Source organism: Sardina pilchardus, chromosome 16 (assembly GCF_963854185.1).
Source record: "Sardina pilchardus chromosome 16, fSarPil1.1, whole genome shotgun sequence".
Taxonomy (NCBI): Eukaryota; Metazoa; Chordata; class Actinopteri; order Clupeiformes; family Clupeidae; genus Sardina; species Sardina pilchardus.
The window spans coordinates 24616346-24628845 of NC_085009.1; the positions used below are offsets into that span (position 1 = coordinate 24616346).

The 12500-nt window shown below is 44.9% G+C and overlaps 1 protein-coding gene across 3 annotated transcripts in view; it reads left to right on the forward strand.

Annotated features, from left to right (window-relative positions):
• Positions 1–12500, forward strand: part of LOC134060563 (phospholipid-transporting ATPase ABCA1-like) — a 258600-nt gene that overhangs the window by 162874 nt on the left and 83226 nt on the right. For all 3 annotated transcript variants that reach the window (XM_062517294.1, XM_062517293.1, XM_062517295.1), the window contains exons 35-36: positions 2671–2745; positions 4431–4600. In XM_062517294.1, the coding sequence (XP_062373278.1) occupies positions 2671–2745; positions 4431–4600 (245 nt within the window). The remainder of the gene's footprint in view (positions 1–2670; positions 2746–4430; positions 4601–12500) is intronic.

The following is a 12500-nucleotide window of genomic DNA, read 5'->3' on the forward strand; positions in this document are numbered from 1 at the left end:
CCTATTAGTTTCTAGACAGAGCTGCGTTGAGACAGGGCTTGTATGTCGATGACAAAAGGTGATGGGGGGGGGGGGGGGGAATTCAGAGCGCATCACAATACGCATCACAATGCTGACAGCGATGATTGTGATGTCACAATGGAAATGCATGACGGCTGGTTGCTGATTGGCTCAGTCTGTTCTCATTACAGTTGATGTCTCTGTCTCTGTCTCTGTGTCTGTCTTCGTGCCAGGCTCAACAGTGCTACAGTTTTAAGCCTTGGAGGCAGAGACAATTAAGTTAAGAGTTAATTAGTCAGGAGAATTGATTTCTTGGAAAAATGCTTACATCAGAACAATGTACATTTGATATCCCACTCCATCTAAACTGTACACACTTGACATGTGTTACGTATTGGGGATATATTTAAAAAATAATGCTATTAGTGAGTTGTACAGTTACAACAGTCATTAAAAAGGAAATGTATCATACAGATGAGAGTGTGATGAGAGATGACGAAATGTAGCTTGTGGTCCTCAGAACTGAAATTGCTCTCATGTGCATTAACACTGGCAATATCCACAATGTCAACAACAATGCAATAGCTTTGATGTCAAGCATAAATGAGACAAGTCCAAATCCATCCCTTGATTATCTACAGAAATATCCTGCATTGTGTATAAACCACAGGACAGTGTTTTATACAAATTAGAAAAAAAAGAAACCATGTTTAAACCAAACCCTTGTATTAACCGCAGTGCCCAATTGCCCAAAGAATGTGATTGTGTGTGTGTATGTGTGCACGTGCATGTCTGTGCACTACCAGATACACCAATATAGTCACAAACAGTTAGTTATGCATAGTTCTGGATCCTCTCTGCTGTATGGTCTTGCCATTTTATCAACGTTAAAGTTAAAGTGAAGAGTTAAAGTTGACTGATCTTTAGCAGACACTTCCAAATGAACGGAGACAGCGGTGGGAATCAAACCCAGGTCAATAAATTGCCAGTCTGTGCAATTACCTCTGTCTCGCCACATCCTTTATACTCCTGTACGAGGAGCTGCGGGCCTGCTAAAGCAGTTGGATTTCAATCCCTTGAGGTACCAATAGCGGGGTTTTTTTTGTCCACCACCATTTATTTTTTTTGTTCACTTCCACTGTAACGTTTGAGAAATGTAGCAGGCATGGTTGTGTCCTGTGCTACAGAGATAGATCATGGCTGGCACTAACTGTCCCATCTCCTGCGGTAATGGAGGTGTGTGTGTGTGATTGAGTAGGCACTCGGCACTGACAGGGACTTCATAAGTGCGCCAGGCTGATCTTAGAAACTTTAATTAAACCCAAATTGATGAAAGCGCCGGTGATAAAGGCTCTTCATGCTGCCACCCATCCAATCCTAGTCTTCAGTGGTACTCAGTGTTGTATTAAACAGAGAAATGACTCTCTCTCTCTCTCTCTCTCTCTCTCTCTCTCTCTCTCTCTCTGTCTTTCGCTATCTCTGGATCTGATGGTGTAACTTTTGGATTGACATTTTCGACAGGTGTGTCATATAAATGTGATCATGTCCAGTGGTCTCCCTCTCTCTTTCTTTCTCTCTTGGTCTCTCTTTCCTTCCTCTCCCCTCTTATCTGACTCTGAGTTTCGAGTGGGGTGTCTGTTCTTCTCTCGAGGCGGTGTCACTGTCACCCCATCTTTCAGGAGCGTGTGTGTGTGTGTGTGTGTGTGTCTATGTGTGTGTCTATGTGTCTGTGTGTGTGTGTGTGTGTGTGTGTGTGTGTGTGTGTGTGTGTGTGTGTGTGTGTGTGTGTGTGTGTGTGTGTGTGTGTGTGTGTGTGAAGTGTGGTGTTCAGTGTAGGTCAATACAGCACGCCCGTGTGCAGCAGTCAGCACAACTCCCATCAATGGGCCGGCTAGGCTAGCAGCTAGCGGTTAGCAGCGCTAGCAGTGATCTGTGAAAGCCAGTGGGCCATTAGCATTTAGATCACATCCAGGCCCCCCCCAGGCCTCGCCTCGCTGTCCGCATGACCGGGATCGACTCCGCTCTCGTCTCCACTCAGCTGTCTTTGAAATCACATGGCTCAGAAGCTTGGGGGGGACGAGGACTGGAGGGGGCGGCAGCAGGGAGACGAGGGGACGGGGGGGGGGGGGGGGGACACATCCGGTGAGCTCATCCCATCTCATCCCATGGCCCATTTCATGTGAGACATGGCCCGAGCAGCGCTTTAATATGGTCCATTTCCACTCCAACCCCCATTCTCTCTCACACACACACACACACACACACACACACACACACACACACACACACACACAGAAATGTCTCGTTTTCATTTACACTCTCATATCCCTTCCTTCTCTCTGTCTCTCTCTCTCTCTCTCTCTCTCTCTCTCTCTCTCTCTCTCTCTCTCTCTCTCTCTCTCTCTCTCTCTCTCTCTCTCTCTCTCTCTCTCTCTCTCTCTCTCTCTCTCTCTCTCTCTCCCATTCCTGCTCTGTCTCATTCTCTGTCTGTTCAGTATGTCCTGGTGTATATGGGAAGCCATAACAAGCACACAGCGTGTGTGTTCCATTCACATGACATCACCTCCATTCTCCACCCCTGTGTGCATGTGCAAGTGTGCGTCTCCCAGATGTGTCTAATTGGGCCACTTCCTGTCTCCCCACTTCCTGCCCCCCCCCCCCCTCCTGTAGGATAACACGACCGAGCAGATCCTGCAGGACATGGAGGTGGTATTCAGAGAGCTCGGAACTCAGCATAATGTCAAGGTAGGAGGTCATTATCCCACATCCCCGTGGCGACAGAACAAACATGGCCGCCCTATGCGCCTGTCCTTAAAAAAAAAAAAAAAAAATGCTTTGTCATCACTGTTTTAAAAAGCCTCTCCTACACTCCAGTACAGTCCCACACACACACACACACACACACACACACACACACACACACACACACACACACACCATCCAAGGTGGCATTGTGTGCTTACCTTAATGCCAGTTGACAACATGGACACACCTGGCACAGGTTTTCTAATTATTCAAACAGTTGCTACAAAGTGAGGTGGTAGCATAAGGTGGCCCTGCCAGGGGCCTGTTGTGTTGTGGCCTGCAGTCGGACATACTGTACAGTACAGTGACCATGGAAACCCCCAACACAGAAGAGGCTAACCTTTAGCATGTCAGTATTGTGCTAATGTGCTCTGTGGGTTAATTGACCTGACTAAAGGTCATCGATATCACATACTATTATTGTTTATTTATTTATTTATTTATTTATTCATTCATATTTTGAAGAGCGTTTGTGCTATAATTAGAAAATGCTTGGAACACTGGGTCAGTTCACACTCTGTATGTATGCACTGGTGCATGGTAGCAAGTAGAGTGGTCTATGTTATTTTATCAGCCTATTTACTGTGCCTGCACCTCTTTGTGTTTGAAATAAATGGGGATTGGAGTCAGAGACTCGTTGCACCAGCTGATGTCTTCAGCTGACTGAAGTACAGTTTTGTGAAATGCCATTTTTTTTTTTCTATTCCCCTATGGACTGTGGGGCAATTTCACACACTAAGCAATTACACACTTCATTTCAACACTGCCTCCATGTTCAGCATAACAAAAGGCTGCATGTTCTCCAAGCTGATTGTCTCTCGCCCTCTCTGAACGATCATTTAATTGTATTAACATTCACTCAGCTTTATTCTTTATTCGTTTTTTTTTGTTATCGCTTGCATGCTTGATGTCAAAAATAAGTGTCAACTGGTACCATGATACACATGGCTTCTTTTAATTTCACGATGAGACGTACAAGAAATTGAGCTGCGATTCAAACACAATCTATTGAAGAAGAACAAATGAATTAATTTTGTGTTTGACTTTATTTTTGCTTGAAGAACTTCAATGCTGGAAATCCCAAATAAAAGGAGACCCTTAATTTTTAATTAACATAGCTACGCTAGTGGGGTTTCTCGATTTCATTTGTTTCCCCCCAACAATCTCTTGCTAAGTAAATCTTTGAACACAGTGGCAGCCCTGACAAAGAGATGAAAGGCAGTCAACATCAATTGATGTAAATCCACAGTGTATTGTGTCTCAATAAGATCACTGACATATTTTTTTAAGCAATATTCTTTTATGAAGCATGCGCATGTCGTGTATGGACAAACACACACACACACACACACACACACACACACACACACACACACACACATATACACTCACAATTTCCCTTATGGCATGTAGACATCAAATTTGTTTATGACAAGAGAAAGGTTTATGTCATGTGAAGCGAACATTTCCATGCTGTTTAAGTGTGGGAGTGTGTGTCTGTGTGTGTGTGTGTCTGTGTGTGTGTGTGTGTGTGTGTGTGTGTGTGTGTGTGTGTGTGTGTGTCTGTGTGTGTGTGTGTGTGTGTGTGTGTGTGTGTGTGTGTGTGTGTGTGTGTGTGTGACCAGGTGTGGTTCTACAACAAAGGCTGGCATGGGATGGTGTCTTTCCTGAACACGGCCAACAACGCCATCCTGCGTGGCAACCTGCCTCCCCACCTGGACCAACGTCTCTACGGCATCAGAGTTTCCAACCACCCACTCAACCTCACCAAGGCACAGCTCTCGTACGCAGCCATGTGAGTTCACCTGTTGAATGTCTTACCGGAATTCACCGGAATTTACCAGAATTTACCGTAACCGTAATGGTACAGCTCTCGCACACAGCCATGTGAGTTCACCTGTTGAATGTCTTACCGGAATTCACCGGAATTTACCGGAATTTACCGTAACCGTAATGGTACAGCTCTCGCACACAGCCATGTGAGTTCACCTGTTGAATGTCTTACCGGAATTCACCGGAATTTACCAGAATTTACCGTAACCGTAATGGTACAGCTCTCGCACACAGCCATGTGAGTTCACCTGTTGAATGTCTTACCGGAATTCACCGGAATTTACCAGAATTTACCGTAACCGTAATGGTACAGCTCTCGTACACAGCCATGTGAGTTCACCTGTTGAATGTCTTACCGGAATTTACCGTAACCAGAAATTACCGTAATTTCCCAACTATTAGCCCCCAGCTTGTTCACTGATTTTAACAAAATATTCTTCAGCTATGAGGTCAATACACAGGGGACAGTTAATAAGGTATTAATGTGACTTTGTTTCTTTTAACTTGCATAAAACACCAAATCCTGCAGCTCATACACAATGCACAGGAAATGACTGTAGACCTCCCTTTACAGCTGTTTTTAAAATGTGTCATAAGTGATCAGATCACAGCTGATTTGTTCTAAATACATGTGTAAACAACCGCCAAGACGCATTGCAATCCGATCACTCAAGCCACTTGGCTGAGGTGGTCAGGGAAGCGCGTTGTATACTTTGTATTGTGAACACTAGTGTGTTGGGATGTGTACTGCACAGTGAGAGTTCTAATGAATGTGACATTGGCATTAACGGAATCAGAACACAAGTGGTCAGCATCCTCTCTGGATGTACTGTATGCCTGGACACATTCTAAACACTTATGCAATCAGGGCCTTAAGTCCGGCGCCCACTGGACACATACGCGGCACGACGCGACATGAAAAAAAACTAGAACTCCATTGTTTTTAACGGAGCAAAGCCCACTAGAAATGTCTGCCGCGCAAGGTTAGAAAACTGCTCTAAAATCCTGCGCATCAAGCCCACACGGCTGGACGCCGTGTCCGGTGGGCTCTCTCTGCACTCTGCTCCTATGTTATCCTATAGGCAGCTGCTCATTATAAACAAACACTTTGTGCTATGAAGGATCAACAATATATATATATATTATTTCAAATTCAGGAGGACTGATTGTTTGTTAAGTCAATGGAAGTCTGTCTGCATTGAGAGGTAGTAGATGTTGTGTAATTAATTGCTCAATGTCTTCTTGCTGTGCATTTAGTGTGTGCGCTCCAGGAAAATTCTTCTGCTTGTTAGCAGTTCTGGCTCTGAAAGTAGGAAAACACTTGATGACACCCTTCCAAATTTCAGCCAATTCTACACCTTGTATCAGGAGTGTCACACACGCTGGCTCAAGCATGGGTAACATAAAGGGAGTTCCACGCAAAAGTAACAATAAATGATATTTATTAAGTAATAATAGAAAGTCAGTATGATGAAGCTACAAAAAGTAAGATGTAGTGCATAAGTGTCTAGGGGTATAAGTACAATATATCAACAGACTCAAACTATAACATAATAGAACGACGGTCGAGAGGAGAGGGAGTCCGCCCGCATCATGGGAAGTGGCCATTTTATCCACTAGCCCACATCAGGCCCAAATCTCTCACACCTGTGTGCGCTGGCACGTCTACTGCCCCCTGCTGGAACAATGACACAACAGAATAATAAAACAAGAATGGACGGGGTGCAGGTCTGTCAGTGACAGGGTCGTGACAGGAGTACCGAATGGAAGGTTGTGATTTGATTGCCTATTGGGATCAAATATCAGTTAGGCTTTCGCCATAATTGCCCCCAGACTCTGGCTGTCTTAAAAGCCACGGGAAAATGGTGAGGACGATGTTGTGTGTATGGCAGCCCCAGAAGAGTTTCACTCTAGCAAAGTTGGAACTGCTAAAAGTTTCCGACGTGACATCACCTTGCATTTCCCACAAAGGGATGTGGGAAGCCCTCATAGCCTCCCTGCCAATGCGGTCGGCCTGGTCTGTTAGCTAACCCAGATAGCCCCTCTTTCACGTCCTGCTGCCCAGTGAATCACTCTGAGTCAGTGAAGTTATGAAAGGAAGAAGACAATAGGTAGCCTACTCTTAACACACGAGTCATGAGCGAGCGGCTGCATTTATTGTTCCCTGTTAAGTATGAGTTCCTGACATGTAATTACTACCCCTCCTATAAGTGGGGGATTTTTTTTCTTTTTTTTTTTGTCTGCAGACCTCGTGTCACATTTTCAGCACAAAAGCATCGCAGCAAGCCCATGCTTTACTTTCAAGTACTGTACATGGACCACTTCTGGCTAATTGTAGCCATTCTTTTCAGAATAAGAATGAAACTCATAAAAAAAAACGAAACATGCGATGTGCATTTGCTCTGAATGAAAAGAAAAGGCAGAGTGCAAGGAATGAAAAGAATAGAAGAAAAAAAGACTCAACAACTCAAACAACTTTTTGAAGAAGTTGTTCTGTTGCTCGCAACATTCAGTCACTTAGTGCTTTGTCTTGGGGAGTGTCTTTCAAGTCACCTTGGTGCGTTCGCTTCACCCAAGGACCTAATTGCCGCCACAACAAATGTTCACTCGTAGGCCCAAAGACTCAACTGAAATGGCTGTCTGACGCAACAAGAGTTTCATGTTTCGAAATATTGAAAACTTATTATGAGTGCAATGTTAATGTGTGCGGTGACCCGCGCAGTTTTGAGGGACAAAACAAGGAACGACGAAAAACATCACCAAAACACATCTGCAGGTGGCACACCTGACCCGAACGCGCATAATGAGACGCTCTCCCGTTGTTTGTTGCTCGGAGCCGAACATTATTAGTTTGATCGTAGGGGCGCGTCGTGCTTCCGTGCGGTGATTAGACAACGCCGCGCGTTCAAGGTTGCCTCCATTCCTTGCACTGCGCCGTCCTCCGGAAAACTAACCGGTCTCCCGGTGAGCGGCAGCTTAAATAAAGCGGCTGGATGTCCCAGGCTCCACTGCATTTAAATGACATTATATTTACATTGCTTAATTGCGCACAGCTTTCGTTGATGAATGCAAGGCCGCGTCAGCGATAGGGGCCCTGGTTTAATATGCTAATTACTCGGCAGGTAGTCGCGAGGAAAGAGTTGTACAGAGAACGGTGAGGGAGGAGAGGAGAGAGAGAGAGAGAGAGAGAGAGAAGGGGGGGATGTGGGATGGGGGGAGAGTGGAGAGGTGGAAGAGGAAGAGTGGAGGCGATCGGCGGTAGTCGCTGTCATGGGTAATTAGGTCCACCCAGCAAGGACATTCGCACAAGGCGGAATGTTTTTTTGGAATTAAGACGGATCATTAGTGAGGAGAAGAGGGTGGTCGGGGGTAGGGGAATGATTCAGCAGGAACCTGGGGAGGAAAGGATACCATGTGAAAGGTCAGCGTTGAGTGTTAACGCCGCCCCCTCCCCCTTACACATACACACACTCACACTCACACTCACACTCACACAGACTATTTTGCTGTTATGATGTGTGTGTGTGTGTGTGTGTGTGTGTGTGTGTGTTGGGGGGAGGGGGGTGTTAGTGGTTTGGCTTCCTGCTTCTGTGTCACGTTGTCATCCATCACTCATGAAGTACAGGAAATCACAGGTCCGTCCACCTCAAGTCTCAAGTTCATGTCTCCAGCGCAAGGTTTCTGAAGTGCTTCACACTTTCTTTCTCTTTCGGACTCTCGGATGAATAATTTATCAGTCCCGTCGAGTCACCTTTGAACTCACCACTTCAGCATCTTTCAGAGAGAGAGAGAGAAAGAAAGAGAGAGAGAGGGTGAGAGAGAAGGAGAGAGAAAGAGAAAGAGAAAGAGAGAGAGAGAGAGAGAGCTTCCTGCTTCTAAACTTGCAAAATAATCTGCTTTTCTGTTCCTGACGGAAGGGACAGGATAAAGAAAAAAAAAGGGCTGATTTTTATCAAAGCCGACCAACAGCGGCCTCAGAACTGACAGAGTAGAAAAGTGAAAATGGCAAGACTTCCCAGCATGCCCTTGCAGGGATGAATAACAATGTGTAGGCCACGTTGCCAGGTAACGCCTGCATCTCTTGTCCTTGATTTTTAGGGTTTTTTTGTCATTTATTTATTATTTATTAATCATTATTTATTTATTTATTTTTTGTTTTTGAAGAAGTTGTTCTGTTGCTCGCAACATTCAGTCACTTAGTGGTTTGTCCTGGGGAGTGTCTTTCAAGTCGCCTTGGTGCGTTCGCTTCACCCAAGGACGTAATTGCCGCCACAACGAATGTTCACTCGTAGGCCCATTTAGCAAACATCAATTAGAACGGGATGGAAAATTACACCCGAACGATAAACATCCGCAAATGACGATGGCGAACAGTCAAGCCCTCTCGTTAAGCCCATGAATAATGAATCGGGGTGATGCGTAAGGCTGATTAGCCCTGCAAAAGCTACGCTAGCTCGCTGAATACAAACACACCTCCACTGCTGTGTGTTGTTTTGCGTTTTTTCCAGTTTTCCCCCTCCCGTTTTCCTTTGAAAGTAGTTACTATCCCCATTGGGGTTAATTGGGTGTCAAGTAGAAGATGAATGATGCTGGGCTGAAGAGGAGGGTGAAATTTCAGCTTTGGGGGGGGGGTGGGGTGGGGGTTGTAGTCTGACGTGTGGGGTGTGTGTGTGGGGGGGTGGGGGGGTTAGGGTGTTTTATGTGGGTTCGATGGGTTGGTGGGGGTACACCCACCTTGACCCCGATGGCTCTGTAGCGGCAGAATAAAGAGATGCCAGTGCTGGCAATGGCAGCGGAAAGAGGAGGAGGAGGAGGAGGAGGAAGGAAGGCCTTGGTCTGGGACTGTAAGAAGGTCAAGGTTGGAGAGTGTGACGCCTGGGGCTTCTCACTGCTGATCTCAGGAGTCCCGGTACTAATTACTGTGTGTGTGTGTGTGTGTGTGTGTGTGTGTGTGTGTTTGAGACAGAAAGAGTGTGTGTGTGTGTGTGTGTGTGTGTGTGTGTGTGTGTGTGTTTGTTTGAGACAGAGAGAGAGAGAGAGTGTGTGTGTGTGTGTGTGTGTGTGTGTTTGAGATAGAGAGAGAGAGAGAGTGTGAGTGTGTGTGTGTGTGTGCGCGTGTGTGTGTGTGTGCGCGAGTGTGTGCGCGACCCCTTGCATGCATGTGTGGTCATTATTCAGAAGGTCATATGGTCCTGCCTGCCAACTGAACTGAGAAAAATAGGTCTCTGCCGTAGCAAGTCTGTGTCTTCCTTAAATACTTCACGGCAAGTTCATTTGGATAAAGGGCCCAGCGCTGAACAGTTTAGGAAAGATTGTGTGCCACTCTGGCCGCAATAAGCTAATTAACCTTGCGACAATAACTTTAAAAACACCCCAGCAGCCATGAATCATACTGCCCTCCTCACAATGTAAGGACAATAGCCACACATGCTTACTGGACAGCGTGAATGGTACAGTAGTTTCAGTATGCTCTACCATTACAGCATATTACTGTAGTATTTTATAGCCTAGCTGTGGTGAAATTGGAAACCCTTAGAAAATGGGTGGGCTGAAGGGACAAGTGTTAACTTGTGTTAACGACTGTTGTCTGAGTAACACAAAAGGGGGATAATCACAACATGGGGGACCTTTGTGATGTGCTTTTACCTTGATATGCTCAATTCATTGCATGACGATAAAGAAGAATTTCAGGCATGTAATGGACAATGCACGGTACACAATACTGCTATCAAAAGCCATTGAAAGCATTGCATCACAGAAAGATATTCACGTTGTAAAAGCATTGGATAGCGTGCACACTATTGCAGCATTAAATGACTCTCACAGAAACAAGCTGTGGTACCTTGGTAAGGTAGTAAGATATACAGTGTATATATACAGTGTTGCTTGAAAGTTTGTGATCCCTCAGACATGGTTAGTTGTTTTTTTTGCAAAAAAGATCAGATAACCTCATTCAATGCACATCCGAATTCTTAATTTGTAAACCTGACCTTCCAGATAATAGACAGAAACAAAATAAAGTTTTTTTATTATATATTCAACAGACATGGATTAGCTCCCAAAAATTCAAAATATGACAGTATGTGAACCCAAGCAGTTCATTTCTTGTAGCACCTCCTTCTCAACCAAACATCTTCTGTACCCATTCACTAATGGCTCTGCGGATTTTTGCCTACTCCTGTAATGTCATTACATTACATTACATTACATTTGGCTGACACTTTTTTAACCAAAGCGACTTACAACATCGGAAACATGTTAAGCTTTTTAAGCAATTCCAACAACAATTCTAGGGGAAAAAAATAAAATAAAAAAAGTAGCTTGCAGTAAGAATGCACTGCCTGCTTCAGATCTAGCCAAAACACTTTTATTTGAATTGAGGTCTGGACTGTGACTAGGCCTGTCCAGAGTACCAACTATCTTTGTCTAATGGATCTTGCAGGTTTCTCCAGACTGATGGGGTGTCACTACTCTCGCCCTTATGTCCTCGGAGATCTCCTTTGCTCTTGGCATTGCTGATCCCTGTGGGTATGCCTTGGCACTAGAGTTTCCTGGTGGATTTCTGTCTGATTTCATGATCTTTTAATTAGCATTAAGCTTTGTATCTTTAGAAAACCAGTCATGTTTTTGAATGGTCGTGCATCATTCCCTCAGTTTGCCTTGAGATGGCAGAAATACGGAATGATGCACGACTATTCAAAAACATGACTGGTTTTCTAAAGATATAAAGCTTAATGCTAATCGGTGAAGTGTCCCTTTAATTGATTATCTCACCACCCATGTTCAGTTTCACATGATTCAACTACCTGCTTGACTACCAATGCAGCTTGGGGTTTACAGTATGTACATACTTTTGTACGTACAGTACATTAATTCCATGTTTCATGGTTCTTTGGCTTCTCTCGCAATTTGCATTACCATGCATTTTGCATAAAGATGCACACCTGACAGTTCATATTTAAAGAGGAACTATGCAGGATTGGCAATTTCATCTCTGGTTTCGTTTTCGTTGTTCATTTTCGCTCGTTTTATGCTTGCATTTTCTCTGCAGAGCTTCCCCGACAGCTTTAGCGTGTATATTTATACATGTATAGGCTATATTTAAATATATAAATTGCAAGCGTGGCTCTTCGTCTCAGACCTCCAGATGTAAACAAAGAGCGATCGTCTCCTGCAGAAAGTTGCATAGGGTCTCTTTAAAAACTGGTGATGATTAGATAAAATGAGAAAATCCTGGTAAAACTTTCAAGCAGGACTGCATGTAGCAAACCAAGGGGATTTCATTTATCTATTTATGAAATGCACCCAGAGGAGATTCCATTGGTAGAAGCAAAAGGAGCTTTAGGTACTCTACTGTAGAGGAACATGGAGAGGAACATGGAGAGGAACAGTGCTGCCAGTGTGCTAGTGACTCTAGTGTGTCCCTCTGAAGCCTTCACACACCTCCAGCGTCTGAGTCATGTGCACTAGGAGAATGAGGTGTGCGGGCGTGCGTGCGTGCGTGAGAGAGAGAGAGAGAGAGAGAGAGAGAGAGTGTGTGTGAGTGATTTTGGTTGTTTGTTTGTTTCTGTGTGTGTGTGTGTGTGTGTGTGAGAGAGAGAGAGAGAGAGAGAATTAGAGAGAGAGAGAGAGAGTGAGAGTGAGATGTGTGATTGCCTTTGGGGTATTTGACACCGGTGTGAGGGATTGAGGCGTGAAGAGAGATCGATGCACATGTCCAGCAAGTGGGAAGGGTCCCCACCTCACACACATGCACAGACACCTGCACACACACACACACACACACACACACACACACACACATACACACACACACACACACACAGACACACACACACACACACACACACACAGACACACAG